At 37.0% G+C, this 21,580-nt stretch overlaps 1 protein-coding gene across 1 annotated transcript in view; it reads left to right on the forward strand.

The window, feature by feature from the left end:
* Window positions 1-21,580, forward strand: part of med14 (mediator complex subunit 14) — a 110,562-nt gene that overhangs the window by 62,812 nt on the left and 26,170 nt on the right. The window contains exons 18-21 of the mRNA XM_028799779.2: window positions 8,891-9,037; window positions 9,133-9,224; window positions 14,388-14,540; window positions 19,726-19,995. Coding sequence (XP_028655612.1) covers window positions 8,891-9,037; window positions 9,133-9,224; window positions 14,388-14,540; window positions 19,726-19,995 — 662 coding nt within the window. The remainder of the gene's footprint in view (window positions 1-8,890; window positions 9,038-9,132; window positions 9,225-14,387; window positions 14,541-19,725; window positions 19,996-21,580) is intronic.

The following is a 21,580-nucleotide window of genomic DNA, read 5'->3' on the forward strand; positions in this document are numbered from 1 at the left end:
ATTATGTTTGTTTTTAAAAAATAAGGGGAAGGGAGAGGAAGAAGAAATTATAAAAAGCCAATAGAAAAAAATGTAACTGCTCTTCTGCCTTGCAGCATAGAATCCACATACTCATCTGTGACTGAATAAAAATCTAATTGATTGAACTTGTCCTGTCTTCGTTGGGGGAGTTGTTTTACTTCCACAGTTGCAATCAAGTTCCATCCTCACTGGGCCACATGTTTTAGGTGTGCACCAAGTTAACATAATTTTGGGCCAAAATCTTTCAATGCCTTTCAGACAGTCTTGGTGTCCCAATCCCTCCTAAGCCATTAACAGCTGTGTTTAGTGTACTTCCAGATGGGCTTAAAGTGGAGAAGGACAAACAAACTGTAATTGCCTTTACTACATTATTGGCATGTAGACTTCTCTTGCTCAGCTGGAAGAAGCCTATCTCAACTACAGTATTTTAAGTCAGTGGGTAACTGATATATATACTATTTGAAATTTGAATAATTCTAATTCTCACTTAGAGGATCTGTACTAAACATTTTCAAAACATTGTAGGATCAAATCAATAACATTTTAGAATAAGCATTTAAATTGAGGAAGCAGATTCTCTCCCCTCTTTTTTTTATTTTATTTATTTTTATTCATTTGTTAATTTATCTATTTACTTATTTATACTAGTTAAATGTTTTACTCTGGTGGCCTAGCTCTCTTTCTAATGGGTGGGGGTTGATTTGTTTCGAACCTATTTTTGTTAAACTTGACTTGCTTGTATGGAATATTATTTGACTTTAATAAAAATCAATAAAGTGCTAAAAAAAATCACTGACTATATCCAAAAAGTCCTGCTATTGTGCTGATAGATAGATAGAGATAGATAGATAGATACTTTATTAATCCCAATGGGAAATTCATATTTGTTAGAGTAAACCAACTAACAGCTGGGTAATTACTAGGGATGCACCGATATGGGAATTTTGGGCCGAAGCCGATATCCGATAATGTCTATGTACTTATCTGCCGATGCCGATACCGATGCCGATATACATATTTATAAGATACAGAGAAAAATTAGACTTGATCTGTCTGGACAAGAATTACAGACAAAGTGAACATTTATTTGTATAACAATTTTGCACATCACATTCAATCATTAAAAACAAATGATATCTGCCACATTTAGCTGGCTACCTGTTGGTTATATGGGAAACAGTTCTACAGGTTTTTGCTTTAAATAACTTTTCTCTTTCTTTTTGATGGAACAAATACAACAAATTCAACAATAATCGAAAAAATGAAAACTGAACAAAAATGGTAAAATGTACAATTACAATGAAATAAGCAATACAACTTAAGAATAACAACTTTTGCAGATTATTTACAATCATTAAAATGGCTTCTGCTCAATCACATTTGACTGGCTATCTGATCCTTTGTTTTACAGTCTGCAGTATTAAATAGTTTACCACGTAACATTTTTTCTTTCTTTTTTGATGGAATAAATCTAACCAATCTATAATTTTAAAAATCAGAAAAGCGTACAACAGTAAAGAAATAAGTAACTTTTTTTTTCTGGAGGCTTATCATTCTTTTCTATTTTTTAAGCATGATGGGGAGGTTTTTCTTAACGAACAAGAGCATCTCTGCCTTGTCACAGGAAATTCTGTTTCTCTTTTCGTTAATCACATTAGAAGCCAAACTGAATAATCTCTCGCTATCCACGCTAGTACATGGGGCTGACAGGAACTTGCGTGCTACTTTGGCAATGGTAGGAAACTGACTCCAGTTGTTGTTCCAATATTTCAGTGGATTTTCATTCCTCGGGATTGGTGCTTCAGAAAGAAATCCCTGCACCTGCCAAGTAGCATGCATACATATACAGTATTATATTCTGTGTCATCTTTCATATCTAAAAGATAGATCTGCATTTTGGCTTTTACCAGGGCTGTCAGATTAAGATTAGAATCCTTACAATAAAAATAAGTATATGGCATTTGAATTGAATGCATGTCTGTATTGTATTTGCTGTTTTTTGAAACATTTTATTATTAATATTTTTGCTTTTCACTGTAGATCAGGGGTGTCCACACTTTTTCGGCTTGCGAGCTACTTTTAAAATGACCAGATCGAAATGATCTACCTACATTAAAAATTATATATATATACTGAGTATGCATTATACATAATATATATGTTGTCATACCTTGCATAACTGAATAACCCTTATGGCACAATAACAATTCAATACATTTATGGTCACTACAGTACTTGGATTTAATAATCTTCATATGGGAAAAGGCTGACTCGCATAAATAAGTAGAGCCGAATAATGCAGTCAAGGAGGCAGCACATTTCCTCATTTTTGGGAACTTTTTCTCTGTGAGTAAGTTCCAAAACTGTCCATGAGCCCCAGACTTCAGCTGAATGTGAAAAATGACGGCTATCCGATTAACAGCGATTTTAGTTCCCTCTCCTTTCTCTTTCTCGGATCGCTTTTCGGAAGGAAGTCAGTTTCGTAGTTTTTATGAACAGTTCGAAAGTGCCTTTCCACATTTTCCTTGTTTGGAATAGCAATGACAGATTGACATATCAGACAAACGTACTTCGATTGTGACATTGTGAGTAAAAAATCCTCTTCCAATTACACATCCAGCCCATACCCTGCCCAAACAAAATTTTTTTTTTTAAATCCCTTCTTTAGTCGATATAAATTGGAAGGCTAACTAGATCACAGCCGGAGTTTTGCAGTAGCTCGCGCGTTTGATCGTGCGTGCGGGATGACTAGTGTGTTAGAAGAAAAGAGATCTCAGACTGGCCGCCCTGTATGTCAATCAAGTGGCAAATGCCATAGGGAGGATATATGATAGACTAACGTTTAAAAAATTTTTTTTTTTGAATGCAACACGATCGACGCATTGGGCATGATCATGATCTGCTTACAAGTTGCTCATTATTGCTTAAGAGACTCAGTTGAAAACAGTGTCTTCCATGAATGTGATTGGCTGTCCAACAAAAAGCAACACAAAGAGAAATAAGACACAAACCGCACTGGCACTTTCTAAAGACAATGTTCAAAAGAAAAACAAACAAAATTGTCAGTGATTGCTCAAACAAAGTAAATGCAGTCATTTTTTTTCTTTTTTTCCTAGAGACCAGAGGACCTTATATCCCTTTGTCTATTTTTTACAGTAAATAAACTGAAGCATTGTGACCCTTTAAGTGTTTTACAAATGAAACAAGTGTATTAAATGTTACACAAAATACTTGAAAGACCTCAACAAAGTATTATAATCAATTATTAGCAGACAGCATTTTTCAAAGTAACAAAAAAATTTAAAACAAGTTTGTTTATTTATGAAACTATTTAGTTAACACGCACCGAACAAAAATATGAAGCAAAGAAGCATAGGCTATAGTTGGCTCAGTCGCTTGATGAAAACTAGCAATCTTTAAAATGGTTGTGTTTAACACAGAAGATGCCGACCGTTTAACTAATGACTAATAACAATATGGGTTAACAATTTAGAAATACGCATAAACTGATCCTAAAAAGTTACGTACAAAAACAGATCTGTAAAATCCCACAAAAGTGTCCAGCACGTCTTAAGTAACATGAAGCCAAAGTTAGTGCGAGGTAAAACCAACAACCACTCTTTTTACATTCGATTGCCGTTTTTCTTTCTTGCCTTCCAAGATTTTGTATACATTCGAATTATGTTAGAATAGTGATGATATATCCGACAGCCCATGTTATTTACTTAAAACAATGTTGTAAAGATCTCCACAGAGCTTTTTTTTTTTTTTTTTAACTCACCTCTGTTGTCATCTGGCTGTTTTCCTGAGGCATCAATGTGTTCTCTTCAAGAATTTCGTTGTACATTTCGAAGAGCGTGCAAGCCACTTCGTCATTTCTCTTGGCCCTTTTCTGTTGTGGACCATCTATCTGTGATTCAGTCGTCTGCATTTTGTTCGATGCAAGTTCCACCTGAGCTTGCAACATTTTGAATGCCAGTGATTTTACATCTGCATCGAAATAGCGGTCTTTGTATCTCGGGTCTACAATAGTGGCAACACAGTACATGGATTCTTTGTAAATCTCAATGAAACGATTGTTTACAGCCTCCAAGAGAGCGCTTTTACTGGTTTTGACTCCGAAGTCAGTATGAGCACTTTTAGTCAACAGTCGTTTTAAGGCATTAATTGAGGGAATAACGTTAGAAGCCAAGGCTTCAGACTGGCAAATTTCTTTTGTCAGTTGTTCAAATGGAGCAAGGAGTGTGATTATGTTCTCGATCAAACCCTACTGATTAGGCGTTAGAGTTGCAGGTAACTCAAAATCGGAAGCATAAGCCCCAAGGGCTCTTTTCAGCTCCAGCAAGCTTTGCAGCATATAGAATGTGCTGCTCCATCTAGTCGAAACATCTTGCTGAAGCATTTTCGGCTGCATACCAAGTTCAGTTTGTATAGTTTTGAGACGCGAGTTGGCTAATTGTGAATGCTTAAAGTGACCGACTATTTTTCTGCCGATCGCTATTGTATCAGAGACACTGCGCTGGGATAGTACGCCATCGTTCACGGCAAGCTGTAAAGTATGAGCCATACATGGCAAACTTGGGATCCCGCATTCCTCCATAGCCTTTGCAATGTTGCGTGCATTGTCTCGTAATACTACATGAACATTCTCTTTGGGTATTTTCCATGTTTCAAACATTCTTTTAAACGCTACAGAGAGTGCAGCACCCGTGTGTGATCCGGAGCATTCTTGGGCATGCAAGATTGCGTTCTGCAATTCAAACTTGCGGTCGATCCACTGAGCAGTTAAACTAAGCATACTAATAGCACTCATATCAGATGTCCATATATCAGTGGTAAAGCTTATGGCTGTGACATCTTCAGCAAGGAGTGTGTGCACATGACTTTCCACAATTTTATGCATCTCTGGAAGCGCTATGTCCGAAAAATAACGGTGACTGGGTATCTGGTAACGGGGCTCGAGATACTCAAGCAGCCTTCGAAATCCTGTATCTTCTACAACAGAAAATGGCTGATCGTCCAGAGCAATAAATTCCATCACCTTTGCAGTAATTGTTTTAGCTTTAGGGTTATCTTTATCAAATTTTTTTCAAGTAACTGATCAACACGTTGAGCAACTGCAGTTTTTGAGTTTGTGCGCGGTGGCACAGGATTCTCCTCTTTTGCTCTGAGGAATTCTGTATATTTGTAGGGATTGCGTGTCTTCAAGTGTGTAATTAAGTTGGTGGTATTGAAATTTCGCACTTTGGTCCCTCCGCGCAAAACATTAGTCGAACAAGTGTTGCAAATGGCATATTTTATGTCACTCTCACTCACTTTGAAAAACTTCCACACCGCAGACATTTTCGCACAGTAGCCCAGCGTCGCCTAAACGTCCGGCACATCCGGAACACAGTGAATGCGTCATCAATATCGGTTCGAATTATCGGTCCAATTTAGTCATCGGTCCGATGCCGATAAAATTATTTTAACCCATTATCTGCCGATACAAATATAAATCCGATATTATCGTGCATCCCTAGTAATTACAACACCTCATGACTATAATATCCCCATGTAAATTGTATTTGTTTTTAATACTATTAATGCCATTTGCACAGGGGACTCTAAGGTACATTCCTAATATCTGGGCTCTGTGCCCAGTGCTTTTTAGTTGAATCCAAACATTACCATGAAGATTTGGTTCCTCATCTAATTGAAAAACATAAATATTCATATTCTGTTTTATATAAATGGAATCTCCCTTGAGTCTTCAGTTTGCCTCTCTTTCCTAAATAATTTTTGACCGTCTATGTCTAATACTGTTCCCCATTTCTATTATTTAGCCAGGTTTCTGTTATTGTAATTTTGTTCAGCTACATACAACTCCAACTCATTTGTTCTATTCTTTATACTCCTAGCATTAAGGCATGCAATTTTTAATGTGTTGCTTGCTTACGTTACTTACTTGCTTGTGTTTGTTTCCCTAAGAAACTGTCTTCACTGCTTTATTTTGTTTGTTCTTTCTAATCTAATGTAGCTATCAATAATCAATACCTATTTAAAAGCTCCCTCTCCTTTCAATGTGCTCATTTGTCCTTTTTATCATCACTCTTAGTGTCATCACTTGCTATCCCATTTGCTATGTACTTGACTTTAACATTTGTTTTCTTACTTATAGGAAAATTAAATTGCATATTTACTATTAACGAATGAAAAGCCAGTTAATTAATTTTTACTTTACTGTATGACTTTTTTTGCTATGCTGCATGTGCTTCTGTCCTTGGTGACACTTCACTTGCAATGTGCACCTGAGCTACGTGCACTCTTTCTTCACAATGTGTTTTGCTGTGGGGAGCTGAAAAAAATATAGGAAAAAAATGCTTCTAAAGAGAATAACAGCTTATACCTTTAGTGGCAACTGGAAGCAATGTTTAAAGAGCCAATGCTGTATATTAATCAAGTTTCACGCAGAAGCAACACATAGCACTCTACTCTTGTGACAAGCCCCCATACAAGGATGACATCCGCATGAAGTACACACCCTGATCCAAAATCTGAGGGCTGACTTCCAGTAAATGGCAGCAAGGATGCGCCTCTGCTGTATATTATACCCTGACCTAGAATCGGGTCATATATGAAAAGAGGAAAGAATAAGGTAATTTGTACAAGTTGCAGAAATTAGGTTAATTTGAAAGATTGCTGGTGTCATTCTTAATGACACTCAATGTCACTCTCTAGGTCGAGAAGAGCCGTGACAAATTGCCCTGTGAGATGAATGACCTTATAAGAGGAGAGACAGGGCCAGTGTCAAAACATACTAGAGGGATTATACTGTATCATTTACTTGGTCTATGTGTGCCTGGAAATTCCAAGGAGGAGGTGCAGGTTGCTGCTAAAGTTAGGATAGGTTGGTATGGTTTAGTCAGTTAGTGTGTTAATAACCATTGTGACCCTCATTAGCTAAAAGAGGATATGTACACTTAATATGTGTTTCCCTAGTACTCAAATTTAAATTCCTTGTGGCCACCACAGTTTTGCACAGAAAAGACACTTAAGAAAGATAATATACCAATATACAGTTAGGGCCATAAATATTTGGACAGAGACAACTTTTTTCTAATTTTGGTTCTGTACATTACCACAATGAATTTTAAATGAAACAACTCAGATACAGTTGAAGTGCAGACTTTCAGCTTTAATTCAGTGGGGTGAACAAAACGATTGCATAAAAATGTGAGGCAACTAAAGCATTTTTTAACACAATTCCTTCATTTCAGGGGCTCAAAATTAATTGGACAAATTAAATAACTGGAAATAAAATGTTCATTTCTAATACTTAGTTGAAAACCCTTTGCTGGCAATGACAGGCTGAAGTCTTGAACTCATGGACATCACCAGATGCTGGGTTTCCTCCTTTTTAATGCTCTGCCAGGCCTTTACTGCAGCGGCTTTCAGTTGCTGTTTGTTTGTGGGCCTTTCTGTCTGAAGTTTACTCTTTAACAATTGAAATGCATGCTCAGTTGGGTTAAGATCAGGTGACTGACTTGGCCATTCAAGAATTTTCCACTTCTTTGCTTTAATAAACTCCTGGGTTGCTTTGGCTGTATGTTTTGGGTCATTGTCCATCTGTATCATGAAATGCTGCCCAATCAATTTGACTGCATTTAGCTGGATTTGAGGAGACAGTATGTCTCTGAACACCTCAGAATTCATTCGGCTGCTTCTGTCCTGTGTCACATCCTCAATAAACACTAGTGTCTTAGTGCCACTGGCAGCCATGCACGCCCAAGCCATCACACTGCCTCCACCGTGTTTTACAGATGATGTGGTATGCTTTGGATAATGAGCTGTTCCATGCCTTCTCCATACTTTTTTCTTGCCATCATTCTGGTAGAGGTTGATCTTGGTTTCATCTGTCCAAAGAATGTTTTTCCAGAACTGTGCTGACTTTTTTAGATGTTCTTTAGCAAAGTCCAATCTAGCCTTTCTATTCTTGAGGCTTATGAGTGGCTTGCATCTTGCAGTGCACCCTCTGTATTTACTTTCATGCAGTCTTCTCTTTATGGTAGACTTGGAAATCGATACGCCTACCCCCTGGAGAGTGTTGTTCACTTGGTTGGCTGTTGTGAAGGGTTTTCTCTTCACAATGGAAATGATTCTGCGATCATCCACCACTGTTGTCTTCTGTGGATGTTCAGGTCTTTTTGCGTTGCTGAGTTCACCAGTGCTTGCTTTCTTTCTCAGGATGTACCAAACTGTAGATTTTGCCACTCGTAATATTTTAGCAATTTCTCAGATGGGTTTTTTCTGTTTTCACAGCTTAAGGATGGCTTCTTTCACCTGCATGGAGAGCTCCTTTGACCGCATGTTGTCTGTTCACAGCAAAATCTTCCACATGCAAGCACCACACCTCAAATCAACCTCAGGCCTTTTATCTGCTTAATTGATAATGACATAACGACGGACTTGCCCACACCTGCCCATGAAATAGCCTTTGAGTCAATTGTCCAATTACTTTTGAGCCCCTGAAATGAAGGGATTGTGTTAAAAAAATGCTTTAGTTGCCTCACATTTTTATGCAATCGTTTTGTTCACCCCACTGAATTAAAGCTGAAAGTCTGCACTTCAACTGCATCTGAGTTTTTTCATTTAAAATTCATTGTGGTAATGTACAGAACCAAAATTAGAAAAAAGTTGTCTTTGTCCAAATATTTATGGACCTAACCGTACATCCATATTCCATTTAATAATATTCATTTAATCCATTACACTTTTTCCATTTTTGTATTGTCAGTGTTAGTGTGTTCCTGTCATAATTCATTTTGCTGAAGATGTGATCACATCAGAATAAAAATTTTAATAAACATTTTTTGTGTCTTTTCTTCAGTGTCTACTCGGCATGTTTATCTCACTTATGAGAATCCATTGTCAGAGCCTGTTGGAGGTCGCAAGGTTGTTGAGATGTTTCTTAATGACTGGAATAGTATTGCTCAGCTTTATGAGTGTGTCTTAGAATTTGCACGATCACTGCCAGGTAAGAAGGATAATTAAAATACATGAAATAAAAAGTTAACTTTCTCAAGGAACAGAATAATGATTTCTAATTCTAAGTATTTTTGTTCATCATAGATATACCCCCATACCTAAATCTTTTTTCTGAAATCCGACTATACAATTTTCGTAAGTTGGTACTGTGTTATGGAAGCACAAAGGGAAGCTCAGTAAGTGTACTTAATGCTTTGTAATTTTTTTTTTATTTATACGTTACATATGAATTAAGTTAAATGCTTATCTCTACAGTTGTTAATAACTTATGTTATTTCTTTTGCTATTATGGGCATCATGGTGGTTGATTGGTTAATGCTGCTGCCTTCAAGAGACTGGTTCCAAGTCTATGTCCACTCATTCTCTGTGTTGGGTCTGCATACTTCAGACATGTCTGTGCATATTTTTCTATGGGCACTCCACATCTTAACATGGATATTAAGTGAATTGGTTTCTCTCCACACAGGTTCAGTGTGAGTGATGAAAGGTATGTCTTACATGGTCTGGCAACCCATTGAGATTTGGTCCCTGCCTTGTGCTAGTACTTTTGCGGTGCACTTCAGCCTCTATGGCTCAAAATGTGAATTAAGGGATTTTCTAATGGTCTTTTTATGTGCAATTTAAACAAACTGTACAGAACAGTAATTTCAACAGGACAGAGATACATTTCACTCACAACCTAACAGCACCCTTAAATCTGCATAACCTATTTTTTTTTTTTTTGCTGAACTGGAGGTCATCCTGCCAGGACTTGATGTAAAGCAGGAAACAGTCCTGGACAAATCACCAGTCAGTCACCTAGTCCATCTCAGACATATCACTACAGCCACACAGAGCTAGTTTAAAATTGTCAGTTAAGTTGACCTGCATGTCTTCAGAGATGTGTGAGAATCTGATTTCTGGAGGAACACTCATGCAGACATGAGGAGAGCATGTAGACTCAACACTGAGAATGTCAAGTTGCAAGATTTTTGCTTAGGACAATCTCTCAAGTGACAGTGTTACACACTGTTGTACTCATGATTATCTGAAGTAGAATAATAAGCTCACTAGAAAGATTCATCTTCAAAGATTTTTAGTGAGAAAATTGTAAAGTCACATTTCGGGCAACATTAACCTTAAAATCTTGCGTATAATGCACACAATTTTCACTCATTTTAATTGTCTAAAAATTGGGGCCTGCATTATACATGAGGCATAATATTAATTAGGTATTTTCAAAAAAACCTGCACAGTAGGAATATAGGTGCTTGAATTCATTATGTGTGTAAAGCGCTTGGTTCTGTCTGCAATACTGCTTCACTGTTGAGTGAAGCGGTGTTGCAGTTCTCCCCTCTCATTTCAGACGCCAGTGCTCATCTTTTGGTCCACATGTATATTATAACGCATTATAGTCAATAATTTTGATTTGATACAACGGACTTGATAGTAGTAGGTAGGTGGTTGTCATGTTCCTTCAGTAGGTAATAATTTTAACTCTTTTAGGGCTGATTTTTTTTTTTCCCTTTTTCTCCCAAGGCTGAATATTTTTCCAAAAAACTCTGTTTTTTGAAAAGCACATAAAGCAATGGATTCACACATAAACTAACATAGAAATGTCTGTTGCTGGTTCTGTGGCCACTCTTGCTTTGTGTTTGGTGTCTCTGTGGGGATTCGGGGTGATAGTGGCGTGGCTGCAGTGCAACCCAATCTGGTTTGTACCTCTCGTCTTTGTAAGTGGCGATCCTCCCAGGCAAACATTGCTGTAGGCGCATCAGCTACATGTCCGTGTTCAGCACCCCAATCAGCTGATGCTGGTACCGCACTTTAGTTTTAGATCTCAATCTCCAGATCACTTGCAACGAAATCGGAGTCAGACAAGTCAGAGTCCAATTCAGGATAGTAAAATATATGTAAAATGTCATCCACTGTGTATTTTTCTTTACGCATTCACCAGATGTCAATGCCGTTTTTGCCATTGTTTGCTCGTCTCTACTGATGCACACACAGTGATTAGATGGCCAAGTCAAGCAAAGAGAGTCTACCTTTCTATTTCTAATGATCTTGATGGCAGTGAGGACAACATATTGTGAGAGGATAAACCGGTGTCATCTGATGAAAATAATGATGGCGATTTTTGTATTAATAACAATAGCATTGACTCGACAGCAGTAGAGGAAGTTCTCACTATTAATGATGATAACGATTGTTCTTCCAGTTAGATATACCTATGTTTAGAGTTACATATTTTTGATTGGGTAATAATTATTACCTCCTATTTAAAAAATTGCTACCTAATAGGTACTTATCTACTTGATATTACAAGTATTGTTAAAATTTTAATGTCCCTTTTTACCTAATTTAAATAAAAAATGATTATAGTAATTATTACTTTAAATGTTGTTTACAAAAAAGACTGCAATTTTAGTAAATTTAGTACACATTATATATAATTTTTTTTTTTTTACCTGATAATTTTGGGCTAAATCAGCATGCACACTATATACGAGTGCGCATTACATGTCAGATTTTATGGTTTTTTAAATACCAGACAAACCCATTAGTGGACTTGCATTCTACAAGGCTCTGTGTAAAGTTATGATGTCTTCAAGTAAACTGTTCTTACTATTGAAAAAATGTACTGTTTCAAAGAGCACCATTTTAAATTTGTATCCACATAAACTAGATTATGGTGCACTTTGGAATATTATACCTTGTAAGGGTGATTTCATTTTTAATGAAATTGTTCAGATATTTTACTACTAGCCATTGTATATATTACTTAATTATTCTAGTCTGTTACACAATTTCTATCTACTTCACAATCCTTATACTTGTCATTGCATGGATAAGTGAATAGGTAATGCCTTAACATCAGTATTTTGTATGGTTATGTAATGGTTTGAGTTAGCTGCAACTGTCATCACATCCTTGAACTCGGTACCATCGAGCATTGACACAAAAACCAACAAGAAGTGGTACAAAGTGTTTTGGTGGCTTTATTAGTATTCGGGTGTTGTACCGTGTTAGCCATTATGAATGTAGAGAAAAGTCAAGCAAAACGACACCTCTTATTGGATAACTAAAAAGATAGATAGATATGCAAGTTTTCGAGGCAACTCAGGCCCCTTCTTCAGGCAAAATGTAAATACATAGTGTGCAAAATAGTGCAGTGCTCCATCCATAAAATAAGTAGTCAATAAATCCACTATGAAACAGGTTCTATCAAGTGAAGGTTAAAAGTTGATGAATAACAATAAATACATCAATACAACAAGGTTAAAAGCACTGGCAGAATCCTTTCATTAAAACCATGAGCCTCAGGCACAGGTGTCACAATCATGCAACCGTGGAGCACTAATGAGAAAGTTGACTGATGCGCACATCTACACATGAATGCAGGCTTGCCAAGCTCCCTGTCAACACTTTGGAGCCACTTGTGCACGCTTTTACATACTCCTGCACGGAGTCCAAGTGCTCAGAGTTTATTTGTTTAAAAATCATGCACCACCATAGACTTGATCACGTGCTATACCACAGGTTATATTTACATTATTAATTAAAGGACAAAAAAATATTAAAGTTAAGAGCATAAAAAAATCAATCCATTTCAGGACAGGAGCTGAACCTCTTAATAATCATTGTGTGCAATTAATTTTAATGCTGCTGTCATTCTAAAATAATTTATTCATGAACAACCTTGTTCCAAGTGTATTTTTATTGACATTTTATTGAATCTTTAAGAAACCTGTTGATTAGCATTGTAGTTGAAAATAATACCTAAACTATCTCTTCTAAATTTTTCTTGCAGATGAAGAGGATTTGATAAGCTACTTTTATGCTGAATTACTTGTTGATATCATAACATTTTTTTAGAATATATTCTAAATTCACAGAGAGTATCAGTATTTCATACCAGAGCAACTTAGGGACATAACCGACTTGCGTTTTCCAAACCTGAAATTTATCTTCTGTAGATTATTTTGCTAACTGCTTAATTATAAAATAATTCCTCGCTATATCGCGCTTCAACTTTCGCGGCTTCACTCTATCGCGGATTTTATATGTAAGCATATTTAAATATATATCGCGGATTTTTTGCTGGTTCACGGATTTCTGCGGACAGTGGATCTTTTAATTTCTGGTACATGCTTCCTCAGTTGGTTTGCCCAGTTGATTTCATACAAGGGACGTTATTGGCAGATGGCTGAGAAGCTACCCAACCAGAGCGCGTATTACCTATTAAATAAAACTCCTCAAATATATTGTGAGTACGGGGGCTGTTCGCACCCCTAGAAGATACAGCCGCTCCTCAAAAAACACTTAAAGATTACCTTCACATTGCTCTCTTCCTTGCTGGGCTTAAATGTGGCTGCTTTGTCAAGCGATATGCTTCCTGCATGGTGCTTCGCATACTTAAAAGATCAAACAGCACGTATTGATTTTTGATTGTTTGCCTTTCTCTCTCTCTCTCTCTCTCTCTGACATTCTCTGCTCCTGACGGACGGGGTGTGAGCAGGGGGGCTGTTCGCACCTCTAGACGATACGGACGCTCATCTAAAAATGCTGAAAGATTATCTTCACATTTCCCCCTTTCTTGCAGCTGGTTTGTCAAGCGACATGCTTCCCGCACGGTGCTTCGCATACTTAAAAGCTCGAACGGCACGTATTGATTTTTAATTGTTTGTTTTTCTCTGTCTCTCTCACTGTCTCTGACATTCTCTGCTCCTGACGGAGGGGGTGTGAGCAGGGGGGCTGTTCGCACCACTAGATGATACGGACGCTCCTCTAAAAAAATGCCGAAAGACTACCTTTACATTGCTCCCTTCCTAGCAGCTGCGTTGTCCGGCGGTGCTTCGTATACTTAAAAGCCCAAACAGCCCTATTGATTTCTGATTGTTTGCTTTTATCTCTCTCTCTCTCTCTGACATTCTCTGCTCCTGACGCGCACTCCTTTGAAGTGGAAGATATGTTTACATTCTTTTAATTGTGAGACGGAACTGTCATCTCTGTCTTGTTATGGAGCATAGTTTAAACTTTTGAAAAAGAGACAAATGTTTGTTTGCAGTGTTTCAATAAAGTTCCTGTCTCTCTACAACTTCCTGTGTTTCTGTGCAAATCTGTGACCCAAGCATGACAATATAAAAATAACCATATAAACATATGGTTTCTACTTCGCGGATTTTCACCTTTCGCGGGGGGTTCTGGAACGCAACCCCCGCGATTGAGGAGGGATTACTGTAGTAGTTTTTCTAGCTCAACTACAGAAATAGTAAAAATATGGCAGATATCTGAATTCACTGCTTTATTTACAAGTTTTAATTGTAAATTAATTCTAATCATTTTGGTTTTTTTACCAGATTACAATTCAGTGGAATTCTGCTATGCAGAAGTTCCACATATCTCTGGGAACAGTGGGGCCAAACTCAGGCTGTAGTAACTGTCACAACATAATTCTTCACCAGCTTCAGGAAATGTTTAACAAGACTCCCAATGTGGTACAGCTGTTACAGGTGTGTTTATTAAAAAAGCCTTTTTTATCTATTCTTTTTTTTTAATTTGTTAAATTTCTGCTGCATATATTTAATATGAGCATATGCACAAGGTTATCCTAGTATAAACAAAATTAATGGATATTCTACGTTGGATTTTGGCATATAAATTTAAATTTTGGTAAAAGGACCATTTTTAAAATGTGTTTTGATGTATGTTGCCAGCTGCAGAAGTGAAATGATTTTATTCTGGACTATGTGGTAGTGTAATTAATGTGATATAAAATTTCTTTCCCCTAGCCACACCCTTCAAAGGATATTCTGTCAAGGTTGATGTAGTATTTTGTAAATCTTCTTGTCACATCCGTTTGCTTAAACATCTAACCACTAGAGCGATTACAGCTAAGAGTGATGCACTCATGATAGGATTTACACCCTGTTGACACTACTACGTTTTTGTTTAAAAATGCAGTTCTTTGTCTTTGTTTTCACCTTTCATCCACAATACACCTGTGTCTGAAAACCAACATTTCTGAAAAGGCAGACTTCATCGCACTCTGGTTCGTTCATGCTTATTATGTGGTTCTTCCATGCTGAGCAGGTCTGTTCTAATTCACAGGCCTTTAAGTGTGCACTCACTGTGTGGCGACATAGAAAATTGGCTGGTGAGACTAAGCATGCAGATTGAAATTTCTGACAATGAAAGATATTCTTCTGATCGTGTGATATGCCAATCGTAATATGCAATCAAGCATTGCAACCACTCTCACACTGCATACAGAACAATGGCCAATGAAGCAGAAATTCAGGGTGACTTAGAAAATTGGTTGACAACTGCAGTTCTTGCCAAAAATTGGGTATGCCCGGTTAAACATGTCTAAGCTGTATGCATGCCCAGTGTAGATGGGTGATTTCGTCACATCGGTTTTTGCTTTTTTAGTATGGACAAAAATACTTTGTAAACAATATAATGTTATAATATAAATGCTATTGTGGATTGAAATCATTTTTGTTTAAATGCTGTTTTTAAATGGAAATGTGGTAGTGTGGCTATAACCTTAAAGTATCATTCTTAAACCCATTTATGTTATGATGAGAATTAGCACCTCCTAGTGTGAGTTCTTGGTCTGCTTCTGGAATATTGTGCCTTGCTTTCTGCAATTTAGTAAGGGAACGATTTTCCAAGAGGTGAGGTTCAAATATCATGTGAACTTGTTAGCAAGTGGTGTTGGAGGGAGAAACCAATCAACTTAGTGGCAAGCATTATGTTGTACAGTAGTGGTTAAACAGATGCAAGTTCTTGGATGAATTGTAGATTTGCCATTTAATCTATACCTGTGTTCTTACTTATGGTCAGGAGTGCTTAATAGTTACTGAAAAATGAGACCATGGTTACAAGAATCCAATGTGAAGTTCCTGTGCAAGGATTTACAACTCAAGCTTCATAGTAGGTCATCAGTCACAGTGGCAACATACAGTATCTCACAAAAGTGAGTACACCCCTCATATTTTTGTAAATATTTTATTATATCTTTTCATGGGACAACACTGAAAATATGACACTTTGATATAATTTAAAGTAGTCAGTGTACATCTTGTATAACAGTGTAAATTTGCTGTCCCCTCAAAATATCTCAACACACAGCCATTAATGTCTAAACCGCTGGCAACAAAAATGAGTACACCCCTAAGTGAAAAATGTCCAAATTGCGCTCAATTAGCCATTTTCCCTCCCCGGTGTCATGTGACTCGTTAGTGTTACAAGGTCCCAGGTGTGAATGTGGAGCAGGTGTGTTAAATTTGGTGTTATTGCTCTCACACTCTCTCATACTGGTCGCTGGAAGTTCAACATGGCACCTCATGGCAAACAACTCTCTGAGGATCTGAATAAAAGAATTGTTGGTCTACATAAAGATGGCCTAGGCTATAAGAAGATTGCCAACACCCTGAAACTGAGCAGGAGCACGGTGGCCAAGACCATACAGAGGTTTAACAGGACTGGTTCCACTCAGAACAGGCCACGCCATGGTCGACCAAAGAAGTTGAGTACATGTGCTCAGTGTCATATCCAGAGGTTGTCTTTTGAAAATAGACGTATGAGTGCTGCCAGCATTGCTGCAGAGGTTGAAGGGGGGGGAGGGGGCAGGTCAGCCTGTCAGTGCTCAGACCATATGCCGCACACTGCATCAAATTGGTCTGCATGGCTATCGTGCCAGAAGGAAGCCTCTTCTAAAGATGATTCACAAGAAAGCCCGCAAACAGTTTGCTGAAGACAAGCAGACTAAGGACATGGATTATTGGAACCACGTCCTGTGGTTTGATGAGACCAAGATAAACTTATTTGGTTCAGATGGTGTCAAGTGTGTGTGGCGGCAACAAGGTGAGGAGTACAAAGACAAGTGTGTCTTGGCTACAGTCAAGCATGGTGGTGGGAGTGTCATGGTTTGGGGCTGCAGGAGTGCTGCCGGCACTGGGGAGCTACAGTTCATTGAGGGAACCATGATTGCCAACATGTACTGTGACATACTGAAGCAGAGGATGATCCCCTCCCTTCAGAACCTGGGCCGCAGGGCAGTATTCCAACAGAATGACCCCAAACACACCTCCAAGATGACCACTGCCTTGCTAAAGAAACTGAGGGTAAAGGTGCTGGACTGGCCAAGCATGTCTCCAGACCTAAACCCTATTGAGCATCTGTGGGGCATCCTCAAATGGAAGGTGGAGGAGCGCAAGGTCTCTAACATCCACCAGCTCCGTGATGTCGTCATGGAGGAGTGGAAGAGGATTCCAGTGGCAACCTGTGAAGCTTTAGTGAACTCCATGCCCAAGAGAGTTAAGGCAGTGCTGGAAAATAATGGTGGCCACACAAAATATTGACACTTTGGGCACAATTTGGACATTTTTCACTTAGGGGTGTACTCACTTTTGTTAGCAGTTTATACATTAATGGCTGTGTGTTGAGTTATTTTGAGGGGACAGCAAATTTACACTGTTATACAAGCTGTACACTGACTGACTACATTATATCAAAGTGTCATATCTTCAGTGTTGTCCCATGAAAATATATAATAAAATATTTACAAAAATGTGAGGGGTGCACTCACTTTTGTGAGATACTGTATGTTGCCACTGTGACTTTTATCTGGGCAAAAATGAGGTGCCTAGAATTTATTAATGAACACTATTTGTTTGAAACTGAGCTTGGTGGTCACTGATTTTTTTTTTTTAAGGTCCGAAATACAGTGTATTTTTTCACTTCAGGGCCTACATATGCCATAAAGATTTTTTCATTCCATTCGTCTGGCCTTCTGTAAAGTCTACATAACCAATAAATACTAATATACGCTTTGTATTTTTTAAAAACAAGCTTCACAATTCTTGCCTGGTCTGTTGTATCAGTCTTAAACGTTCCAGGTCTTGAAGGCAGTGAGTGCGGAAATGAGGGCAGCAGAACAGTCTATATGCTAAAACTGCATGCAGAAAAGAATCAGATTTCCTTTAGTCTTGTTACAGGGTGGGGGTGGAAATAAAAGCAGGTTTTAATAATTTAATTCAAAATGAAAACTAGATGAAATATTTATTGTCAATGCTAGCAAAGTTCCTCTTGAATACTTTGGATGAATTGGCATTTCAGAATGTCTTGTAGTTTTTTTTGTTTTGTTTTTTTATTTGCTATTTGAAGGAATATTTGGTAACAGAGTCTGACATTGACATGAATGTTGGGACTACTGACTTTTTGGATTTCTAAAGCAAGCATGATCTCAGTATTGTTGGAAAGGTTTGAATGGCATGTCTGCTGATACAGCAGACTTACCAAACGTATTAGTTATTTTACTTTATCATTTGAAATATAAAAGTGTTCTCATCTCTTGTGCAAATATATATCACACTATAAACACTAAGTACACCTGGCACTGTTTCATCAGATGAAGTGTCCCTGAAAAAGAATGGTATTTGAAATCAGTGTAATCACCAGATTAGCTGTTAGTGTTGTGAATCTATGAAGAAAGCCATCAGTTAGTCATCTTTTTTTATATAAGTTTACACTGTGCTGGACAGTGCAAGTAACCATATTCATGAATATGAATATGGTTACTCCACTGACTGATTACAAGTTTATTTGCTTTTTATGTTTTGATGTGAAGTCTCGTCACTGCCTTTGTGCAGTTTGCATATCCTATCAGTGCTTGGGCTTTTCTCCTGAAACGCAAAGATTTTTGCATTAGGTTGATTGTGATAGATTGTGGTAGACTGGCACTTCATCCAGGGTTGCTTCCTGTCTGAACTGGATTATCAAGTTAGGCAATGAGTGAAACAATTCAGAAATATTAGACTATTTTAGATATACTAAGATTAACTACCTTTTAAATAATGTTCAGAAGGCAGTTTAGCCTGCTTGATGTTTCCATTTTTTCTGTTAATCACCTGCCTTTCATTTTGCTTACATGTATAAAATTTTTCCCATTAAAATTGATACATTTAAAGTAGATGACATAACAGAATACTGAACAACACTCTTGTTTTACCTTTGTTCATGTAATTACTGGCCATTTTAATGGAACTTATTTTTCTGAAATACTTTTTCTATACCTGAAATTTTTCTCTCTTTTTTTTAATAGTGTCATATTTATCAACCAGAGCTGTCTAAGTATAGTGTACTGGATGTTCTTTTGAGGTTTATCGCACTCACTAAATCACTCTTTATACAACTTCCTTCAGAAGTGTTATTTCTTGGCTCTGTAATAAGAGACAGAATAAAAACTCTGCAAGAACAAATTTATTTAGGCTGTATATACAGGGAATTCATTTTTAAATTTTAAATGTTAGGACTTAATAAACTTTGAACCCAGAGTTCTGTGATCTTGGAGATGTTATTAATGTAAAGTATACTAATTTGCTTATTTTTTGGGCTATGGATGTCCTCCAGGAATATCACCAACTAGTGTTTTTGTTGTCACTTGTTTTTCTTCAGCCCAATGACCATATAGAAATTAGCATCTTCTTTGTAAATTGTTGTGTCCTTATTTTTCAAATCATTAATACAATATGTTTATGGTGTAGATGTGTCTTTATGTGTATGTAAATATTTTGAGTTTTTCTATTACTGTATTTCTGTTTCTATACAAGGTCTCTGAGCATGTCTGAAGAAAACAGCATTAGAAAATAATAACTAGATTTAAACTGAATAACTTTGTTTCTTTAATAGGTACTGTTTGATACCCAAGCTCCTCTCAATGCCATCAATAAGCTGCCTACTGTACCCATGTTGGGTTTGCCCCAGCGGACAAATACAGCCTATCAGTGTTTTTCCATTCTACCGCAGTCGCCTACACACATTCGTTTGGCCTTTCGTAATATGTTCTGCATTGACATTTACTGCCGCAGCCGTGGAGTAGTGGCTATCCGTGATGGAGCTTACAGCATGTTTGACAACACTAAAATAGTCGAAGGTTTTTACCCTGCTCCGGGATTAAAGGTGAGTGAATGTAGTGTTTATGTATAAAAGTCAAATCTTTTCAGTGTTTATTTTGCAATCTCAGTGGTAAATACAAAACAATATTGTTATATCTAGACAGTTAATTTTTTCAATAGAATGTATCATTTTTCTACTAGAAATGTTTCGTTTTTGAAATGCTTCGTTTTTTGTTTTTATTTATATGTTGTTTTTTGGGTCCTCCATATTTTTCATTCATCTCCTGCTTAAGAATTTTCTTTGCAGTGGCAATATATTCAAAATGTTGTCTCAGTTGTAAATATTGTTTTATATAGGAACATCTCTTACATTTCTTCACAGAGGTGCATATACCCCAAATAGTAATCTATCACATGTATAAATAGTAAAATTAAATTTAATGTAATGTTTTTGCAATAGTGAATTTTTCATTTACTACAAAACCCACATACGTTCCCAGTGTTCTTTTAGGTTTCCACTTAGGACTCCAGTTTCCATGCACAGACTGAAAAAAAAATCATAGCAGGGTAATTGACATTAGAATTTTACACAAGGATCATGCTTGTGTGTATTACTGCTTTTAGTGATCCCAGTTAATTTGCATTTATATTTGTGGCTATCTTCACTGAGTTCAAGCTCGGGAATACCTGCATAAATGTACAGCTGTAATGCAATAGCAGAGATAGTGAAACAATACATAATTTGCATATACGAGTCCAGAAATTAGGTTAAACGGTGAAACAGAGCAGTTTAAATTTGAGTAATATAAAGAATCCTGACGGATTACACTCCAGTCGCATTATTATTGAGCTATGATCAGTTGACAACAGAAAAGATGAAAAAAAAACTAGTGCCGTAAGGAAAGTAAACTTCTTTGTGTCCATGATATGTTGTATGAAACAAAGTCTCAGTTCTAATGATTCTCCCTTCTGGGCAACTTCTTTCCATCCTTGGATTACAATGCTTTCAATACGGTTTTGTTACTTCTGATAGGTAGCTTGGTCGTATAGTTGTAGCACACCACAGCAGATTACCAAGAAGAGAAACAAAAAATGTTTTAGAAAGGATATGTGGTAATTTAGCAAATGACTAGCCAAGTATCATCATATAATAAGACAATGTTGTATACCAAATCCATATTTTATATTGAGTTTTATTTCATTATTTCTCCCTCACACGCAGAAATAATTTTACCCACTAATATTTATGGTTATCCTTTATCATTTAGATATTGCTAATTATCATGTGAAGGAGACTGTTTGGCAAGTTAACATAATTTATTGGTATAAGTTTCTTTTTCTAATTCTTGTTTGATTTGTTTTGGAATGATTTAGACCCTGTTAACTTCAAGGCTGGACTAACTTACAATGGCTGCTCCACCATAAATTGTTTTGCAGATATATACATTTTAAGTGTTATTTTTACATTGTCAAATTTAAACTCCATTATGTTAAAATGTTTAGTTTAAAGTCTGTATATGCTCTTTGTGGGTGCTTACTTAAAAGTAAGTGATTTTAAAATGTTTGCATTTTGTCATTAATAGTTTCATGTATAATGCTCCGTTTGCATTGTTGTATTTCTTAGTTTGATTGTTTGGTGTTGATTGTAA

This window comes from Erpetoichthys calabaricus, chromosome 4 (assembly GCF_900747795.2).
Source record: "Erpetoichthys calabaricus chromosome 4, fErpCal1.3, whole genome shotgun sequence".
Classification (NCBI taxonomy): domain Eukaryota; kingdom Metazoa; phylum Chordata; class Cladistia; order Polypteriformes; family Polypteridae; genus Erpetoichthys; species Erpetoichthys calabaricus.